General features: G+C 39.1%; 1 protein-coding gene across 2 annotated transcripts in view; it reads left to right on the forward strand.

Annotated features, from left to right (window-relative positions):
• Positions 1 to 701: 701 nt before the first annotated feature.
• The window catches only part of IRX1 (iroquois homeobox 1), an 85,691-nt gene continuing 67,067 nt past the window's right edge, over positions 702 to 19,325 (forward strand). The window contains exons 1-4 of one of the 2 annotated variants that reach the window (XM_031946105.1): positions 702 to 1,064; positions 4,526 to 5,540; positions 6,005 to 6,077; positions 6,462 to 6,591. In XM_031946105.1, coding sequence (XP_031801965.1) covers positions 804 to 1,064; positions 4,526 to 5,540; positions 6,005 to 6,077; positions 6,462 to 6,519 — 1,407 coding nt within the window. In that variant the 5' untranslated portion in view covers positions 702 to 803 and the 3' untranslated portion in view covers positions 6,520 to 6,591. Of the gene's footprint in view, positions 1,065 to 4,525; positions 5,541 to 6,004; positions 6,078 to 6,461; positions 6,592 to 19,325 lie in introns of those variants that run through there. The other variant, XM_031946106.1, reaches the window with a different exon arrangement.

Below are 19,325 nucleotides of genomic sequence, written 5' to 3' on the forward strand. Positions count from 1 at the left end.
GGAAGAGGAGGAAAGGGAGGGTGAGAAAAGGGGGAGGAGGGGAGAGGAAGGGGGGGAGAGAGAGACAGAGGGAGAAAGAGACAGAGAGAAAGAGACGAAGAAAAGAAGGAGGAGGAGGAGGAAGTAAAGGAGGAGAAAGAGGAGGAGGAGGAGGAGGAAGAGGAGGAAGAGAAGTTAGAAGAGAAGGAGGAGGAGGAAGAAGAAGAAGAGGAGGAGGAGGAAGAAGAGGAGGAGGAGGAGGAGGAGGAGGAGGAGGAGGAGGAGGGAAAGCGAGCCCGGGGCGGGGCTTGCAGCTCAAGTGGATGCCAATCAAAGCATCAACTTCAAATTGTATCTGAAAGATCAGCCTAGGACCTAAGGGCAGACACATCAGTTGGAGCTCAATTGTTGATCAGATCACATCTAAGGGATTTAGGAGCACAGAAGAGCCGAGATTTGAGGAAAGACACCCCATTGAATCCATCCACTCCTCCACGTATAGATCGCAACACAGACCTTTTGACTGAAAAAAATAAGAACGAAAAAGAAAAAAAAAATCTCTCCAAATCTCTCGTCTAGATTTGACTTCTATTACAAAAGCAAAATACGTTTTTTCTTATTTTCTTCTCTCCCCCCCCCCCCTTTCCATTGCTTTCCCCACACCTTCTTGGGCTTTTTCTCCTCCCCCATCCTCTTTTATTATTTGTCCCCCTCCCCTTTCCTCCTCCTTCCCTCCCTCCCTCCCCCCTCCCCCCCTTTAATACTTCGACTTCTGCTGCCTCCTCCGCCGTTGCCGCCGTCGCTGCTGTGTTTGCGCCTTGGAGATGTCCTTCCCCCAACTGGGCTACCCGCAGTATCTCAGCGCCAGCCAGGCTGTGTACGGGAGCGACCGGCCTGGGGTCCTGGCCGCAGCCGCAGCCGCTGCAGCAGCGGCAGCCGCCTCGGGCCGGCCCGGGGGCGCGGAACTCGGGAGCGGCTCAGCCGCTGTCACCTCTGTGCTAGGCATGTATGCCAGCCCCTACAGCGCGCCCAACTACAGCGCTTTTTTGCCCTACACCGCCGACCTCAGCCTTTTTTCCCAGATGGTAAGCCTAACTCACACACTCTCTCTCTCTCTCTCTCTCTCTCTCTCTCTCTCTCTCTCTCTCTCTCTCAACTTGCAGCTTTAATTTACTTTTTCTCTTTTTCTTGTCTTTGCTCCTTTTCTGTGAGTCTATAATTTTTTCTTTGCTTTGGGGATTGTCCGGGTGAAAAAGGAGAGAAAGGGAAGGGGGTGAGGAGAGAAGAGAGTAGGTGATGTGTGTGTGTGTGTGTGTTGTCTTTGGAGTTGGGTTGAGAACTAGAAGAGAGAAGATGATGATAAGCGGCTGGCTTTTGGGTAGCTGGATTGTTGCAGCAGCTTGGACCCCACTTAGCAGATTGTTCAGAGCGATTGCGGCAACAGCCAAAGGGTAAAGAGGGGGGAAAATCGAGAATCGCAGTAGGTAACCTCCTGCACTCAATGCGATTAGATTCCGTCTCCATTTCTAGCTATGGAGAACCCTAGAGGAAAGTGAGGTTTGTTAAAGGCTCGAGGTGCCAGTGTGGTGAAGGAAGGGGGGTGTGTGTGGGAGGGAGTGAGGGTTGTCTGCTCCCAGGACCCAAAGCGCAGGAGTGGGAAAGAGAGTGAGGGGGATGGGAATCTCTAAAACGGATCGGGGAGTGGTTGTTGTGTGTCTGGGTCTGGACATGAGACTCATCAACCGATCCTTCCGGGGGGGCTGTGGCTACCAGGAACAAACTTCAGTCTTTCTCTTGGTAACTGAGCTAGTGCTTCTTATTCTTATTTTCCTGTCAATCTCGCTTTCTGTTTAAAAACACTTTTATATTTCTCCTCCTTTTCCCCAAATTTGCTTTCTGCGTTTCGCTCTGTTTTTTTTTTTTTTTTTCTTCTCTCTTTCCTGGGTCGTCTTTGCTCACCTTTTAGAAATCTAGTTTTATTTTATGTGAACTTAATCACGCTAGACTTTTATCTGACTAAAACCGTCACAAAATAAGAGAAAAAACTAGGAGAACTGCTAAGCATGTAAGAAGCTTGATAAGGTACCTTTGCGAACTTGAAATACTTTTGAATTTGGGATTAATATGCCTTATTCCGTCTCGTGAACTTTGTTTACATTGGCTTCTCTAAGTTGCTAAAGTTTTCATTTGAATCTTATGAAAAAAACAGTTCATATTGTATTGCATAGAGAGGGAGAGGTGAAAAAAGTATAACTTGTTCTAAAATAAATTGATCTTTCCTTAGGTTTTTTTTTTTTTTGAGGGGAGGGAGTTTAGAAATTTAATTTATGGTTGTGGTTGTTTTTTTTGGGGGGGGGCAAGAGAAATAGGCCAATCTTATCTAACACATCTATTTTCATTTCTGAATAGCTAGTAAGGTAGAGGTTTAAAAGTGTATATGTGTGTGTGTGTGTGTGTGTGTCTCTACTCCAGCACTTGTATTTAAAATGCTCGGACCAATGGATAATAAATAGGAAGTTTAGACTACCGCAACTACTGGATTTAATTTTTAAAAAAAGATCTCTGGGGGTTAAACCTATCCTCCTAAAATGTCAAAAATAAATATGTGCATAGTGACACTGTTGATAGTTCTATTCCTTTAATTATTGTTGTGTCAAGTTATGAAACTAAAAAATCTTCGTTTGCACACAGACAGCCCTTCAAATTTCTCATTACAAAAGCAAAACAAACAAACAAACAACAACAACAACAAAAAAAAAACCCGCGAAACTTACCTTTTTTCCCTTGCAGAAAAGTTGCGGCAGAAAACGATAAGAAATTGACAAGTAGTCTCTTCAAAAGATAACTCGGGAAAGATGAGGCAGAAATAGCATTTTTAAACAACCCAAGCTAGAGGATAAAGAAAGTGCTTGGAACTTCATTCCTGTAATAAAGTATTATAAAAAAACAATGTAGTTTAGCTCTGAAATACCTTTCTGGGTGTTTTCTGCCCAAACCTCTAGTAAAATATTTTGGGGGAAAAATGCATCTCTTTGAAACTTTTTCAAAGTCTAGAAGCTTCCTTTACCAGTAAAGTTATTTTTAATTGACAAATGTTTGCTGAGTGAATGAATGTCATTAATTTTCCCTCTTAAATTAAAGCCTGATTCAAATGTATATCATTTAAGGAAATGCTATGGGCATTGGGTGATCAGTAATCCAGTGTACTGCTCTATTCTAAATCTGGTGAACTGATCAAAGCAGCATAATTATATTTGGGGTTAAATGAAAGTCTTCCTCTAAACACTGTATCCCTATCTCTGTGTATTGTGTAGATTGTTTCATAGTCCTCAGAAAGTGTGTTTCATATTCTGATTCAGTGTCTGTGCTTTTATTATCAGGTATTTAGAAATCAGAGGATAAAGTTGTTTTAGAACGTCTGGACAATTTGCAGTAATAATGAGGCCTAATGAGGTTGTTAGAAAGATAAAATGTTATTTACCAAAACACCTGATGAGATAATTTGACTTGCTGTGTTTTACTACTGATGATAAAAAGAATATTGATTGCAAATAAATCATGGTCTCTAAAAGCTTGCAAATGGTTTGTGTTTGCTCTTCCAGATCAAAGCCAAACTTAAAAGATAAAGTATCCAAATAGCATTTCTAGTAAGACTGAGTCAGCTTTTATTTCTTGAAGCTTATTTTCTCTTTCTTAGAGTTAATGTTTTACCATATACTTTCTGTTTATATAAAAAATCTGTAGATTGGATTTTGTGGAATTTTTAAAATTTATTTTTGTTTGTTTATTGGGGGAATTTGGGGAGAGGATTATAATGTAAAAGTATCTGTCTTCTTTAGAATCTTATTTAAATACTTGTTAACTAATTCCACCAAGATTATTTTTAAGCTAAAAGGAACATGCTTTCTTTTTTAATTTGGACTGGATTTAAAAGATATATAAAGAGGAGTCTGGCATTTGTCTTCCATCCTTAGGGTAAAATGGATATTGAGGGGGAGGGTATGAACTGTTTGTTTTGTTGCTTGATTAAAAGAAAAAAAAAACTTTCAGTTTTATAATTTCAGGATATTCACTTTAGTTGAAGATGAACTCAACACTCATCTATGATTAAGTACTTTGATTCTTTTTAGGTGGGAAGGAGCTGAGGGTAAAAGGGAAGGGAAGATAGGTGTAGTGGGCTGGCTTTTCCCCCACCTTAAAAGTGTAGAGGATCTTCAGGAACAATTCTAATAATGTATCACGATTAGTAGGATTCCTCCCCCTTCACACACACCTCAGAGGTTTTTGTCTCCCCCCAATTTCAAAAAGAGTTAAAGAGGTAAAATGGAGGAGGAAGGGAGGGAGTAGGGGGATGCTAAATGCTTCCGAAAAATCTAAGGGTATGCTGAGTGACATTGAATACATATAACCTAACCTATGAGATGGAAAGAACTGCAACCTGGTTATACTTATACAGACTCAAAGTCTCTCTCTCTCTCTCTCTCTCTCTCTCTCTCTCTCTCTCTCTCTCTCTCTCTCTCTCTCTCTCCTCTCTCCTTTCCTCCAGGGTTCTCAGTATGAACTTAAGGACAATCCAGGAGTCCATCCTGCAACCTTTGCAGCTCATACCGCCCCTGGCTATTACCCTTATGGACAGTTCCAATATGGGGACCCGGGGAGGCCCAAGAACGCCACTCGGGAAAGCACCAGCACCTTGAAGGCCTGGTTGAATGAACATCGCAAGAATCCTTATCCCACGAAAGGGGAGAAGATCATGTTGGCCATCATCACTAAGATGACCCTTACTCAGGTCTCCACCTGGTTTGCTAACGCCCGCCGAAGGCTAAAGAAGGAAAACAAAGTGACTTGGGGGGCAAGAAGCAAAGACCAGGAGGACGGCAACCTTTTCGGTAGCGACAACGAAGGGGATCCAGAAAAGACAGAAGATGATGAGGAGATAGACTTGGAGAGCATAGATATTGACAAGATTGATGAGAACGACGGAGAACAGAGCAACGAAGAGGAGGAGGATAAATCTGAAAATCTCAGGACCAGTGAAGAAGACAGTCTGGACAAGGAGAAAGAGTTGCCCTTGTCAGGATCTGAAGGACTTAAACCCAAAGACTCTCTGTCCCTGTCGAAAGACATCTCTGACAGTAGCACACGGATCTTGAGCCCTAGCGGACAAAGCAATTTGCAGGGGCCACCTCACAATAAACCCAAGATCTGGTCTCTGGCGGAGACTGCCACCAGCCCTGATGGCGCCCTTAAGTCCTCCCCGCCTCCTCCACCCCCTCCTTCTTCCCAGGTCAATCACACTTCCCAGCTCCAGCACCCCGCTTTCTTGCCCAGCCACGGACTCTACACGTGCCAAATTGGCAAATTTCACAACTGGACAAACGGGGCTTTTCTCACTCAGAGCTCTCTCTTGAATGTTAGGTCCTTCTTAGGAGTAAATCACCACCACGCAGCACACCACAACCACCACCTCCAGGCCCAGCAAGCGCCTTCCGTCCTCACAGCCACTCTGGGAGCGCTCAATAGCGACAAAGCCTCCGAAAGAATCAGTCCTAAACACACAGGTAAAATGGTTATCTAGTTTAGCATGGTGATTAATAGTTCTCTAGTTCAGTATGAACTTTGCCTCTTTTTGCCTCTGACTCTTCCTCACCCAGAACTTTAGCCAGTAAGACTGGGAGCTCTCCTGATTCAGGAGGGAAAATCCTTTCCAATTCAAAGTCCATACTTCTGTGGACCTTAAGGGGATCCATTTGGAGACTCCAGAGATGAGGATAAGGCACCAGGACCCTGGGTTTAACAAAGCACTCTAGGCCATTGTTTTCTGATATTTCCTAAATCATTTCGGAGAAAATCATTGTCGCTGGATAATCTGGGCTAACCACTCATTTTGAAAATACGGGGGAGTAGTATAAACTTACTCAGTTGGGAGAGGAGGTTCTTGAAAACTGTCTCTGCTTGGGGTTGTGGGATTGTGGCCTTCTCTTTTGAGTTTTAAAAAGGTCTGCTTTTGTTTTCCTCCTCCTAGAAAGAGAAAATGTACCCAGGACGGATTCTCCTCCTCAGCAGTTAAAATCGCCCTTTCAACCTGTCCGCGACAAGTGAGTTGTTGTTTTATTATCCTAAAGTAATGTTAAATCTGATGGGAAAAAAAGAAGGTGAAGGGGAGAATTCGGAGGATAATTAGAGCTAATCATAAAGATTGCGCCAAAAGCGCGTTACAATAGCCCGCCCTCATCGAGTCGTAATCATTTGGAATAGACTCTAGGGAACTGGTAACTTGGGGGCAAACTTAGTACAGAGGAGCTTCAAGGGCACTGCTGCTGCTGCTGCTGCTGCTTCTGCTCACACGCTCTGTCAGTTCCTTCCTTGTTTAAAAGGGGGATGTTGCTCCCCAGTCGTTTTAATAGCCAAACAAGCTGAGGTAATACTTTTCAGTTGGTCTTTTTACTGACAAATTGTTACGTCTATTTTTTCCCCTACAGTTCTTTGGCTCAGCAAGAGGGAACACCGCGAATTTTAGCAGCTCTCCCTTCCGCTTGATTAAATGTTTTTGTTTGTTTGTTTGGTTTTTGTTTTGTTTTGCTTTGTTTTTTGAGGGGGCTTAGGGGAGGAAAAGGGGGTGGGTGGGAGGGGACACGGGGGAGTAATAAAAAATATTTCAGAGGCTGGTGTAAAGGACAAAAATGGAAATGATATAAACGATTCCCATCAATCACTTTTTTGCAATAAGGTGCAAACCCATAAAAGCGATTCTTCTACATCCTAGTTGGATCCCTTCTTCTTTGTACCATTTCAGATCGTGTTATTCTAACCATTCTTCGATTATTTGTTTGGTAAATGTTCCTCTTGTGTTTGTACGTTTTTTTTTTTTTTTTTTTTTTTTTTTTTTTTTTTTTTTTTTTTGGTTATTTGTTTTAATTTTTTTTTTTGGTTTTTTTTTCCTTTTTCTTTCTGTATATAGTGATTTCGGATTGTAAATAGCGGGTCAGCGAAACTTGTTTAAATCATATATTTTTGTCTAATAAACTAAATGAAATTATGGACTCTTCTCTTTCTGATGTATTTTGTGTATGAAAAATCTAGAGCTGAATTTTGAATCCCTGTTCAAAGCTTCTCATTTTCCTTTATTATACCTTAAGAGAAGTCTTTAATGACTTCTTAAGGTGCTTGTAGTTTAAAAGTTGCCAAACTATGTGCTTGGCTTATTGTTACTGTCATATGTGAAGGGAACAAACATAGGGAATTTTATAGTATAGATGTTTGAATTTTAAACATAGGCTTTTTTTAAAAAGAGTTTTTCTTGTTGGCAGTTAGATTAAAGTTACTCTTTTAAACTCTTACACTACAGAAATTTCTCTGGTGCATTACTTTCTCACAGCATAAGTGAGTTCGATTTCTAGAGTTTATAAAAATGATTTTTTAAGTGAGAAAAAAATGAAAAAGGCAATTTTCTATCACTGCCCCCAAACTATAACTTCGGTTTCTAAATCAATTTATAACTAGTTGGCTCGACAGTGAATTGTGGCGCTAGTCCGTTTTGTGGGCAGAGTGGAAAAATAATGGAGTATGAAATTGTATTTTGAATGTATTTTTTAGTTATTTAGTTAAGCTAAACGTTGAAGAATTGGAAGGTTCTTTTAAACCCTAGTAATAGGCCAGTAGGAATAAAATTTGCCAGCAAGCTTTTCTCGGGGTTTAAGACAAGAGGTGCTGTGGAGATTTCTGAAATGATGAGAAAGAAGTGGGGGGAGGGTGGTAGAGGAAAAGCAACCAGCTTATAAACGTCATGGTTTTATATAGGCATTAATCTTCCAAAGACAATCCGTTAAAACTTCTAATATTTTTGAATGTTTCCTTTTCTCCCCTCCCAAATGAGAACACTAAATGAGCATTGAGGTGCTAATAAGATACCAGATGGTTGTTGATGGTGGAAAATGGAAAGAAGCATCTGGGAAAGTCATTAAGAAATAATGTGGGGACGCCCAGTCCAAAGTGAACCGACCTCAAAAGAGCACTTGTCGGAAACAAGACGAGAGTTTCAAATAAAATATTAATAAAATCTCTATCAAGGTTACAGTTATTGGTTTTAATTTTAGCCACAATATTACTAAATAGAGAAAGATTTTTTTCTTATGTCCTTCAAATGAATGGAGAGAATTGATTTTTAAAATAACTTAGTATTTTTAAATGGTCACAGAAGACTTATACTGTTCTTTTTAATTTTTAAAATATTTTTCTAGGTTTTTCTCAAAAGAAGTGTAGTTTCCTTAGTTGTCAGTATTTAGAAAGATAGAATATATAGTAATGTATCTCACAAGAATTCACATTTCTAATAAACTTTTCCAACTTCAAATAAAATAATTATTCCAAAGATACTTGGAAACTTAAAAGGAGATGTCTTGAAATAAAAATCTGAGAACACTTAAAGTTTCATAGAATCAAAACTGCTACCAACTGTTAGCAACTTGTCCGTATAAAATACTTCCCCGTTAGCGGTTAAGAGAATCAGAAATAGCCTCAGCTGGGACAACTACAGTTTCCGAAGATTTTCTCGTTTCTTCGGTCACGCCCCTTCCCCTTTACCTCCCCCCCCCGCCTCATTTTCCTTTGCTGCCCACATGGCGTTCATAAACTGGCATCTTTCGTTTAAAAGGAAAGATTACATTTTAAAAGCATACAATGCTGTTCTGTGAGGCTAAGCAAACAAAGTGGTGCCAAATTGGCTTAAAAGAAAAGGGTTTGGATGGGGGATGGAAAGGAGAAGAGTGGAGGGAGGAGGGAAAAGGATTACGAGACACTTTAAAGGAGACCTTAATTGTTGAAAGTAATCTTGTGTAGGAGAGAGGCAGTGCGTGTGTTTGTGTGTGGCGTTAAAGGTGTGCCTGAAAGTGAGCAAGGGTTTGTAGTAGAAGAGAGCGTGGCTGTTGGTGCACTTGAGTGGCAGCGAACCCATTTAGAAAGGCTTGCAGCGCCCTCTGTGGATCTAAAGTAGAATAGGAAATTTGTTACAGTTTATATTCCCGTGGTAGACTATTGAAATCTGGGAATCCTTTGACTTCATCAAAGATTTGGAAGAGGCTGGGGGAGGGGAATAAGGAACAGAGAAAGGAAGTCTGTAAGAGTCTTACGCTTTCTCCTCTCTCACCCCCCAAGAAAGTTTTACCGTAGCGTTTGCTCCTGAAACTACCCATCCCACTAGGGGGAAAGTGTGTGGTTTGGGAACGAGGAGACTTTTAGTTCAAAATATTAAGATTAAAAGTTGTTTCATTTCATCGTCTTGATCTTGAGCTGGTGACGGAACCTACTAATTCTGTGAGCGTAGGTCAAATTTAGTTGCAGGGAAAGGATAGAATCTCTGCAGGAAGTGAGAATGGAGTCATTGATGTCCCGGAATGATTTGTAACTAAACCATTTTCGCGTGCTAATAAAAGAGGGGCATAAAACTCCGTTCTTGATGTTCTTGTTCATTTGTGTCCAAAGTCTCATGGTATTTATCTGTTTTACTGAAGACTAATTTGTTGTATGACACCATTCATTTATGAAAAGAGTCGTACTTTTCCACCCTAAACGGCTTAATCAACCTTGTTTTTAAAGATTTGGATACACAATCACTTACAAATACTGCTTTACAGGTCAAAAAAAAAAAAGCATTAAAGGTTTTTTTTTTTTTTTTTTTTTTCTTTTATCCTACCATGTGAAATTCTGAGGATTTCACAGAGCTAAAAGAAACAGGTATAGTCAGGGCAAATGAATTAACGTATCCTAGTGAAAGAGAAATCAACAATACCTCTATTGGTATACAATTTTCACAGAACATAAGTGCTTCCTGTCTGCTTTTTGTTTTATTTTTATGTCCTATACTTCGATTCATTTCCATTTTCTGTAAGATTTTGATGCAACACGTTTGAGAAAAGTGGACATGCATGCAGCCAGATTTAGTTTGGAATAAAAATGTATTGCATGGAGATGTTTACAATAGGAAGAACCTAGATGAGAATTTAAAGTTTTTTTTTTCAATTTTTCATTCAAGGTGTCCTATTTTTAATAAATGAATTCCCTCATGGGAAAAAAAAAAAGCAAAGCCAGTGAGTCTGTATATGTGCATGTGTTGTGTATATATATGTAAAGATACAAATATTTATGTATATTATCTATATGTACGATATAGATAATATATATGAATAAAACCATATATAATATACATTATGTATACATATATTTCATATATTTAAATGTGTATGTATATATGTCTCTGTGTACATACACATATATATGTATATATGTACACATATACACACATGTTCTTCAGGATAATGACACTGAAATTGAAAATTTATTCCACTATTTCTGAAAAACCTGGATTAATCTGTTCACATCTAACATGCTGCAGCCACATTTGGATTAACAACCAATAAAAAAGGGGATACAAATCCTTTTGGACAAATGTGTCAAACAAAAACTTATCCTACTAAGGCTTCCAGCTCTTTTGATGCTTAGTCTAGAAAAGTAGCATTCTCCTGCAAGGGACAAAAAGGTTGGTGCTATTCTAGCTAACCCTTCACATTTCCAAATGTACAAATGTGCTATCTTCCATCTTCTTTTCTCTTTTAGTAGTTAAAGAAAGATCAGAAATAGGAGGCAGCTGTGTGAAATGGACACTGACACTCTAAGAGAAAAAAAATTAAATGCAACCACACATAAGGATCAGCAACTTGCTGCAGGGCTTAACCTTTTCAGATGGGAAAATATGCCTGAAATGAAGAGATGCACAATTTTCTCTGTGTATACTTATAGCATATCTATCTGCATGAGATTTTAGTCTCTATTCTGCCTTTGGCATGGGTGATTATTATTCCCCTGAAAGGCTTTACAAGGCATAGGGAAAGGGTGTTTGCATAAGTTAAAATCAATCTGCTTTTCCCATGATTTTTGTATCTTTTTAAAAAATTTCACCTTCACTTGGATAGGATTTATTTATATTTGTTTTGGGGAAGGAAACAACCATTACTACAACTTTCATGATTTCTTCACTTCCAGAACCAAGAGATAGTAGTGATGAGGTAACTTACAATCCTTATGGAAGTACAATACTTAGTCCATTTCTTCACAATCCCCTCTGGTCCACCTTGTTGTCTGGTATTAATTGACTTCAGTTCTTTCCTGAATCAGCTGTCTAAGGGGTAGAAAGGTTAGAGGTTCATTCTTTCAAAGGTGTTAATGTCCAGCTTCAATCATTGATCCGATTAAGCTTTCCCCTTTCCCTCTTCTCTTCCCTCCTGTCCTCTCTCTTTCTCTCTTTCCTTGTCTCTTTTTCTCTCCTCTTTTTTCCTTCTCTTCTTCCCTGTCCTTTCTTTCTTCTCCTCTGTTCTCTTCTCCTCTCTTCAATGAACAATTATTCACAAGCGAATTTATCTCCTCTGCAATACAGAAAATTCATATTCATATCTCTTTTTTTTTTTTTTTACTGCCCTGACACTGATTAATGTAATATGCACCATGACTCCAAGTACAGCGCCACTCTATGAATCATGCACTATAAAGTTTCAATCGTCCTTGTAGATGAGACTATTACAAAGAGGGAGGAAAGTGTGAGAGTAAGGAGGGAGGGAAGAAAGCGAAAGGGAAATCAGAGAGAGACAGAAAAGGGGGAAAAAGAGAGGGTCCCTCCTGGCTTTTGCATGGAATTGCTTCTTTTCCCATCATCTCCATTAGAACAAGAATGAACAACAATGGAACTATAATGAATCCATTGGGGATTTTGGTCTCTGGGTGTCCCCCTGTCCTAAACTGAGAGAAATGTGTTATTTGGGACCAGAGTCTGGTTGTTTTCACCTGAACTTTTTAGGAAAATACAGTTTGCATGCCTCAGAGATCTAGCAGTTCCTTCTCTTTTCCTAGTGCTCTTGTTTTTTTCCTCCTGTTTCTCTGTCCTTTCCCTATGCCTGGAGTGGGAGTAGGTCTGGGGCTGCCTAATCCAAAGAGATTGGGGAGGGATGGTTAGTGGCTATGATTTATATATCTGTGCTTAATGTAGATTAAATTAATTTTGAGAAATGAATCTGGTCGGGAAATGGTTTAGAATGAAAGTACAGTTTGTATGCCTGGGTGCTCATGGGATGGTTTAATCTACTGTGGTCTTTCAACTATTGGGTAAGTGAGTAGGGGAGAAGGCAAGAGTCTTGATGAAAGCCCCACTACATGTTTTGATTAGAAGGCCAACCTTCGAACTATCCATGAAAGGGTTGTATGGCAGGTTAGTGAATCTTGAGCACAGTGCTGGGAAGAGTTTAGAGTGTGTCTGTTTGATGTGATCCGGGAAGTGTGGAGGAGTGGGGTAAGGGACCCATACCGGCAGCTGAGTAAGAAAGACCGTATGAGACATCTCTCCAAGACGATTCTCAGAAAGCGTGGAAGGATTGAATTCAAACACTGTATATTTTTAACAATCACATTTCTTTTTCCTTACTTTACAGAAGGGGAGTTCGATGAGATTGGCTCAAAAAACAAAACAAAACCTTTTTTCTTATTTAAATGAAGGGACTTTTTAACAAAGTCTCAACCTTGAGGTTTAAGGCAGGGCACCACCATACCATACGGTCTCTCATGTTCTTCTAGTCCCCTGGTTTTGGGTTGGCTGTTCTGCAGCCTTACAGCCTTACAGGATTGGAGGATCAGAAGCAACTCCGACCTGGCCTATATATTCACTTAGTCTTTTGACTCTAGGGAAAAGCAAAGAGGACTGACTCAGGAATCTGGCTTAACTACAAGACAAAGCCAGAGGGAACTGCACTTAGTTCTTGAGGAGACTCTGGGATCCTCAAGAGGGAGGAGGTCTGGGAGAAAAGAGGTGCAAGTGGGACTGAAAAAAAAAAAAAATGGGATAGCTGATAAGTTTGTTAGGATCTAAATCTAAAGGGTTAGTCTCCCACGCCTGCTCCCATTTCTCTCCAGAGATGCACCAAACCTTTGGGCCTAGGGGACTGGGGTGGAGGTGGGGAATCCACAAAAGGTTCTGCTTGTCTCACGTAGGAGGAGCTGAGCAGTGAAGTACTCTGCTAGTGCGACCCTAAACTACGGAGTCCGGACATCTCGTTTTGAAGGAGAGGCAATGAGAAACGAGAGTCGAACCTGGAGGGCTCCAGATGGGGGAGGTAGGGAAAGAGGGAGGCAGGGAGGGAGGGAGACAAAGACAGAGACAAAGAGAGAGACCTACAGAGAGAATCTTTTAACCTGTATATATATATATATATATATGGATATGAAGAACATGACGCCTTTGGCAAGAAATTCTCACCCTGATTAGATCACTGAACATGGCCTGGTTGGGACATCTTGGCTCTTCTCCTGCCCTGTTCTGTCCTGTCCTGTCCTTTCCTCACCTCTCCTCATTTCTGCCTGAAGCAGACTGGTACTCAGTTAAATGGTTCTTGAGAAGGTGAAGGGTGCTGCCCCAGGGAGTGATGGTGACATTTGGGCAGAAGGGCAGAAGACTGCCTTAAGGAGTTAAAATTGCAGTCGATCCTATAGTAAAATGAAACCTCGGGAGAATCCTCTGCTTCATTCTTTTACCTCTTGTACCTGGAAGTTATCTTGGGGATAATAGACAGGTGAAAATTCTCCTGTAGCTAAATCCATTGAGAATGGGAGAAGGCCTCTAAAACATAAGTAGAAGTGGTGGTGGGGAGAGGGGAGGGAACAGTATCCTAAAAGCGTGTGTGTGTGTGTGTGTGTGTGTGTGTGTGTGTGTGTGTGTGGAGAGAGACAGAGACAGAGAGAAATCATATAGGGGACAGGACGATTGTCCATTTATCAACTTTTAAAAAAATGATTATGGTATTTCTTCTACCTAACTTCCTTATTTACTTACTTATCTATCTACCTACTTATTTATTTTAACTCAAAGAGTGCTTTAGAACTAAGTGTCTGACTTAAAGAGATTTCTTGGAAACTAAAAAATAGTTGTCTGGAGGACAGCTAGCTCTTTTTAGATATAACATGGAAAAGAGAATATCTGAAGCACCCCCTTTCCACTGTTGTGTGGGAGTGCCTCTCAGCTTAGAAGGACACTAGAGTAAACTTCATGCGGAATTAAACCCAATTTTTTTTTTTATAGTAACATTTATTTTTGTTCCTTATTCTCGGTGTATTGTTGAGCCATAGATAATTAAAGGCTTTACTTTGAGTTGTTGGCCCCACACAATACATTGTCCTTTTGTGGCTGCCCAAGAAGGGAAAGCCCTGTGCTGCCTAGGGTTCAAAAACAATGAAGCACAATCCATTTATTTTGTTGGTGAATTGCCGCACAAAGTGAGGTGGTCAGTGTTGAAAGTTTATCACTGTCTTGTCCCTTTGGCGGAGGCAGAGCATTCACACACCCTCTGCCCCAGTACACAAATGTCAGTCTCTTTGCAGACTGCTGTTTTTCTTTTGAAGATGCCGATAGTATCTCTGATCCATTAATCCATTTATCCAGTTTCATGAGTGCATTGGCTGAATGAGTACACAATAGCCTTGCCCAGTTGGAAACAACAAGTCAGTGAGCAGAGACGGCACACCCACTAACACTAGACACTTTCAGTTGTGTTTTGCTACTTGTTTCAGAAATATAATGTGTACATGATATCTTGAGATTTTAGTCCTTTTAAGGCATTTTTAAAAAAAACTTCCATTTTTAAAGTTTTTTTTTTTTTTTTTTTTTAACACACCAGAAATCTATTTTATGTAGAGAGAATAAATAAGGGGGGAGGAGGGAGGGAGGGAGGGAGGGATATCTTCAGTGACTTAAAAAAAATCAATGCTAATAATGATTCTAATAGTAATAATGAAAATGATGGTGATAATGACAATGGTAAGAAAAACCAGCCATTTCTAAATTTGAAAAAGAGTCCTACAATGTTAGTTGTCCTTTGGTTATTATTTGCCATTGTTGTATTTTAAAAGTATGCTTAATTCCGAGCTCCTTCAGTAATAGCAGAATGTTTGAAAATATTAAATACATCTGTGAGATGGTGGGCAAGAGAAGTTAAAAGGTGCTTGGTGCAGTGAATGTTAAAAAGATCTCACAATGAAGTGATTAACATTTTTATGAATAAAATTAATCACGCATTAACTCTGCAGCTCAATACATCTGAATGCCAAATGTTGCACAGCAGTCCCAGTTCTTACACCCAAGAATTCTTGATGTGTTATTGGCTTACATCAAACATTCATCTATTAGGAATTCTGGAATATTTATGAGGAAATCAGTTTAATAATATATATTTAAATTGGAGACATGAGGAAAACCTCCAAAATGCCATCACCACTTACCAGCCTTCCCCAACTTTTTCTTTTTCTTTCTCTTTCATGTTCACAGAGATAGTTTAAAAAAAAAATCTACAGATATGTCCAAGGAGCATGTTAGAAAAGTTGTCAAGAAGAAGAACTATAGAAGAAAGCAAAAGAAGCTGATGAAGAACTCTGGGAAATAGAAAAGTCACCAATATATGTAGTTTTTAGAGAATGATGCTTTGACATTCTTGGGTACTTATTAGTGCTCTCATTTTGCTGGGCAAAGCTTATTGGGTTGTAAGATGAAATCTTAGCCATTATTAAAAATTTCCCTGTGTCAGATAAGGAAATTTGATTTGCTTTTTGTCTCTCTATCTCTCTCTGTCTTTGTCTCTGTCCCTCTGTCTCTGTCTGTTTGTCTCTCTCTCTCTCTCTCTCTCTCTCTCTCTCTCTCAGCTTTTTTCTAATCTCTTGCCACTGTGGTTTTGGGATTATTCCAGCAGGCTGTACAAAGGGAAGCGAAGGCATCTGAAGTGTCACTCTACAGCTGTGGCAAAGTAACAGAATTTCCATTTTGTTGATGCTCCCAGCACATGTGTGCAGCAGAAGGTGATATCAAAGGAGCCGTTCTTCCTCAGTTCTGCACATTATTTTTCACTGCTGTGGCGAATCTCTCTGAGCTCCGTGAACCAATAAAACAACGGTCCCTGTTTGAGTTGATATATTAATATTTACTGAGGATTTGCAAGGTCGGGGCTAAATGTCAGCAGATTGCTGGGGCAGTACTGTGGGGAATAATTAAACAAATCTCACAGCAGTTCAGCCTCCTAACATCTTTATTAATCTTCCTCCCCCAAAACAGTTACACTGAAATATTGCTTTTGCAACCTTAGAGAAGATTCAGAAGAAGTTTAATAATAAAATACTGTATTGGAAATTTTTGGTTTTTGACAGTTTCTTGGCCAATTTGTGGGCAGATGTTAGCTAGTTGGGAAGGCTATGATGTGTGAATTATCACCAAGCTGTTGGGATTCTCACCTGCCTCTCTATCAAATTCATCCTGGCCAATTTGCCAAACACAATAATATCATTCCTATGAATTGATCCCAAAACTGGAGATCTGTTTATGTAGTCAATGCACTTTGCTAGAGGAGTGACTTCTGGATGCCTATTCAATAGGCATCCTTTCTTTAACGTGATTATAGCATGCATTTTAGTACAAGTTATACAATTCTCTTTAATAAGCTTCATAATTAGTGTTGGGATGCCTCATTACAAGTCATTGCCTGTAGCACTCCTAGGCCAAACAGCCCTTCTCAATCTGATTTATTTTTTATCAGGCAGCAGGAGCTGTCTGGAGTTTTTGTTTGTATAATGGGGACCTGCATTAAGCCCCTAGTGTAAAAATACCACAAGGAAATTAATTGCTTCTGTGTGGATTCACCACAGATGTGTTCTGTTGATCAGAATGGTATATTTTTGACATTGGTATCCTGCGGTGAGTTGTAAAAAAAATAAAATGAAAAGCCAGCAATGCAAACATATTAGCATCAATATAGATTCAGTATAGCATAATTGAAAACACTGGGATTAAAATAAGGATGTGTAATGAAAGTTCAAGATTTCTGCTAACATTTTTCTCCATTTCTTTTTTTATGCAGTTTTTTTTAACCTCCTAATAAAATACACATGGCTAGAAACTCAGTTTTGGTTCTGGCCGAGAGATAAACTACTTAAAATAACACACCCTCCCAGTGTGGTGACTCAACATAAGGAGGTTGACACACAAAGTCACCCCCAAGGTCAGTAGTTTGATATCTATCACTACTGGTCAGGCCGGGATTCACAGCTGCAAGCCTCAGCAAGTTAAGAGGGCTGTTTAGATTGCTTGCCCTCAGAGTACATCGAAAAGAGAATCCAGGTCGATTATAAGTAGTCAACTTTTAAATAACTCTCTACAGTTTATAGATACTATTCATTTCTGTATCCCTGAAACTTGAAGAAAATTACTTCCATCTCATGCTCCTCTACCTTGCACTCTGAATACAGTCACAATACAGCGCTGTGGTGAAAAATCGCTCCTCTGCATTTCTTTTCCTACCCTCCTAACCTACTTCTCCTTAAATTCTATTTAGATTTAGATTTCTGTTTTTTTTTTAATGACATCCTTCTCAGACTGCAAGTCCGTGGGCAGTATTTCACCTAATTTTATTATTATAGTTTAGACATTATATAAAAGTACCAAAAAAAAAAAAAAAAAACCCTCTTAAGATAATGATATACAAAGTCATTCAACAGTAAAATGAAAAAAAAAAATCTAAACAACCCCTCAAAAAGTAATGATTTTAGTGACCCTTTAATATATAACCTAACAATTGTAAATGATCCTGAAGTCTGTTCAGAAAAAAATTAGTTCTTAGAACTAGAAGACAGATTTAGAAATAGAAAGGATCTCAGAAGTCATTTAATATACCAACTCCATTTTACATATGAGGAAACTGAGGACTAAAGAGGTTAAATGCTATCTGGGGATCAAGTGCCAGGGCTAAAATTTGAATCAAGGTCTTCAGACTCTAAATCCAGTAATCTTCCCACTAGAACTAGCATAGTGTAACTATATATTCCATGTTTTTGGTAGCCTATATTATAAACATTTCAAGCTGCATTGGTTAAAAACCATCAATGGGGAAAATGAAGGAAGACTCATCTGTGATTAAATACCATGGTTAGTATGTTTCTTCAAAAACATATTCAAGCTTTTGTAACTTACTGCTATGTTTGAGTTTGAGTTCTCTACATGAGATATACTTGCAGTGAAAGGCTGGTTACCTTGAAATCCTTCATTATAAAAAGAGGTATAGTTGAATGAATTCAACAGTAGATATACTATTTCATCAGAATTGGACATTATAGAAAAGTACATTTAGACTAACTCACTATATTTTGTTAAGATAATTATAAGGTTTTGGGGACCTTTATTTTGACGGCTGGGACTGTAGTCTGGGAGACTCATCATCCAGAATTTAAATATAGTCTTAATCACTTACTGTGTGATCTAAGAATGTCACTTAAGCTAGTTAGTTTAAATTTCTCATCTGTACAATGAGTTGGAGAAGGAAAAAGCAAACTACTCCAATATTTTTGCCAAGAAAACTCCAAATCAGGTCAGGAAGAGTCCAACATGACTGAACAAAAAGAGAAAGACAAAATGAGAGAGAGAGAGAGAGAGAGAGAGAGAGAGAGAGAGAGAGGGAGAGAGAGAGAGATGTGTCTTTAATATCAATTTAATGAACAGAGAAGGAAGAAGATAAACAGCCTTGCATCAGATATTCAATACACCTAGAACCTTGCTTTATAATAAGTGAATCCAAATTAATGTATTTGTTGGTGTTTCTTCATGGGATGGGAGGAGTATGGGAGAGCATTAATATATTAGCAGAGAATAGAATACTGAAAAGTCTTCAGGACACCAAGAAATGTTTCTTAAACTAGAATTTAATCAGTCAACACAAGTAATGATGAAGACATTTTAGTTTGAGGGGGACTTCCCAAAATTTATGAAATAAATCATGTAGGCAAAAGATCCATCCTATTCCTAAGTCCCTGTTTATTTTAGAGCCTCATAGTTAAAGTTGGGCTTACAATTTTAAAAAATATACTTTTTTGGTTGCCTCTAAAATCTACTGTAATTGTGCAGACGTTCTCAGTCAATAAATGTTGGTTTCATTCCCTATTTCATCTGTGACTCACTAAATCATTTACTAATTCTGGGTCCTAATTTCCTTGCCCATTAAAATTAAAAATCTTTTTTGCTCCAGAACCAATGGTGAAAGATTAATTTCTAAATTAGACAAGAATTTGTTAAAAAAAAAAAAACATTTTTTTCCCTAGTATACTGCCTTGAGAAATGCCTGTTATATATTGTGAGGAGTCCTAATAACTTGAAGTCCCTAGAAATTGTTTGATATGAACACTGTCCTGGAAGTACTCTGAACCTCGAATATTTTGCATATGCTCAAGGTGTTCCTTAAAACACTCTCTTTCAATATAACATGGTATTAACTATTTATCTTGAT

Source organism: Sarcophilus harrisii, chromosome 1 (genome assembly GCF_902635505.1).
Source record: "Sarcophilus harrisii chromosome 1, mSarHar1.11, whole genome shotgun sequence".
Lineage (NCBI taxonomy): Eukaryota > Metazoa > Chordata > Mammalia > Dasyuromorphia > Dasyuridae > Sarcophilus > Sarcophilus harrisii.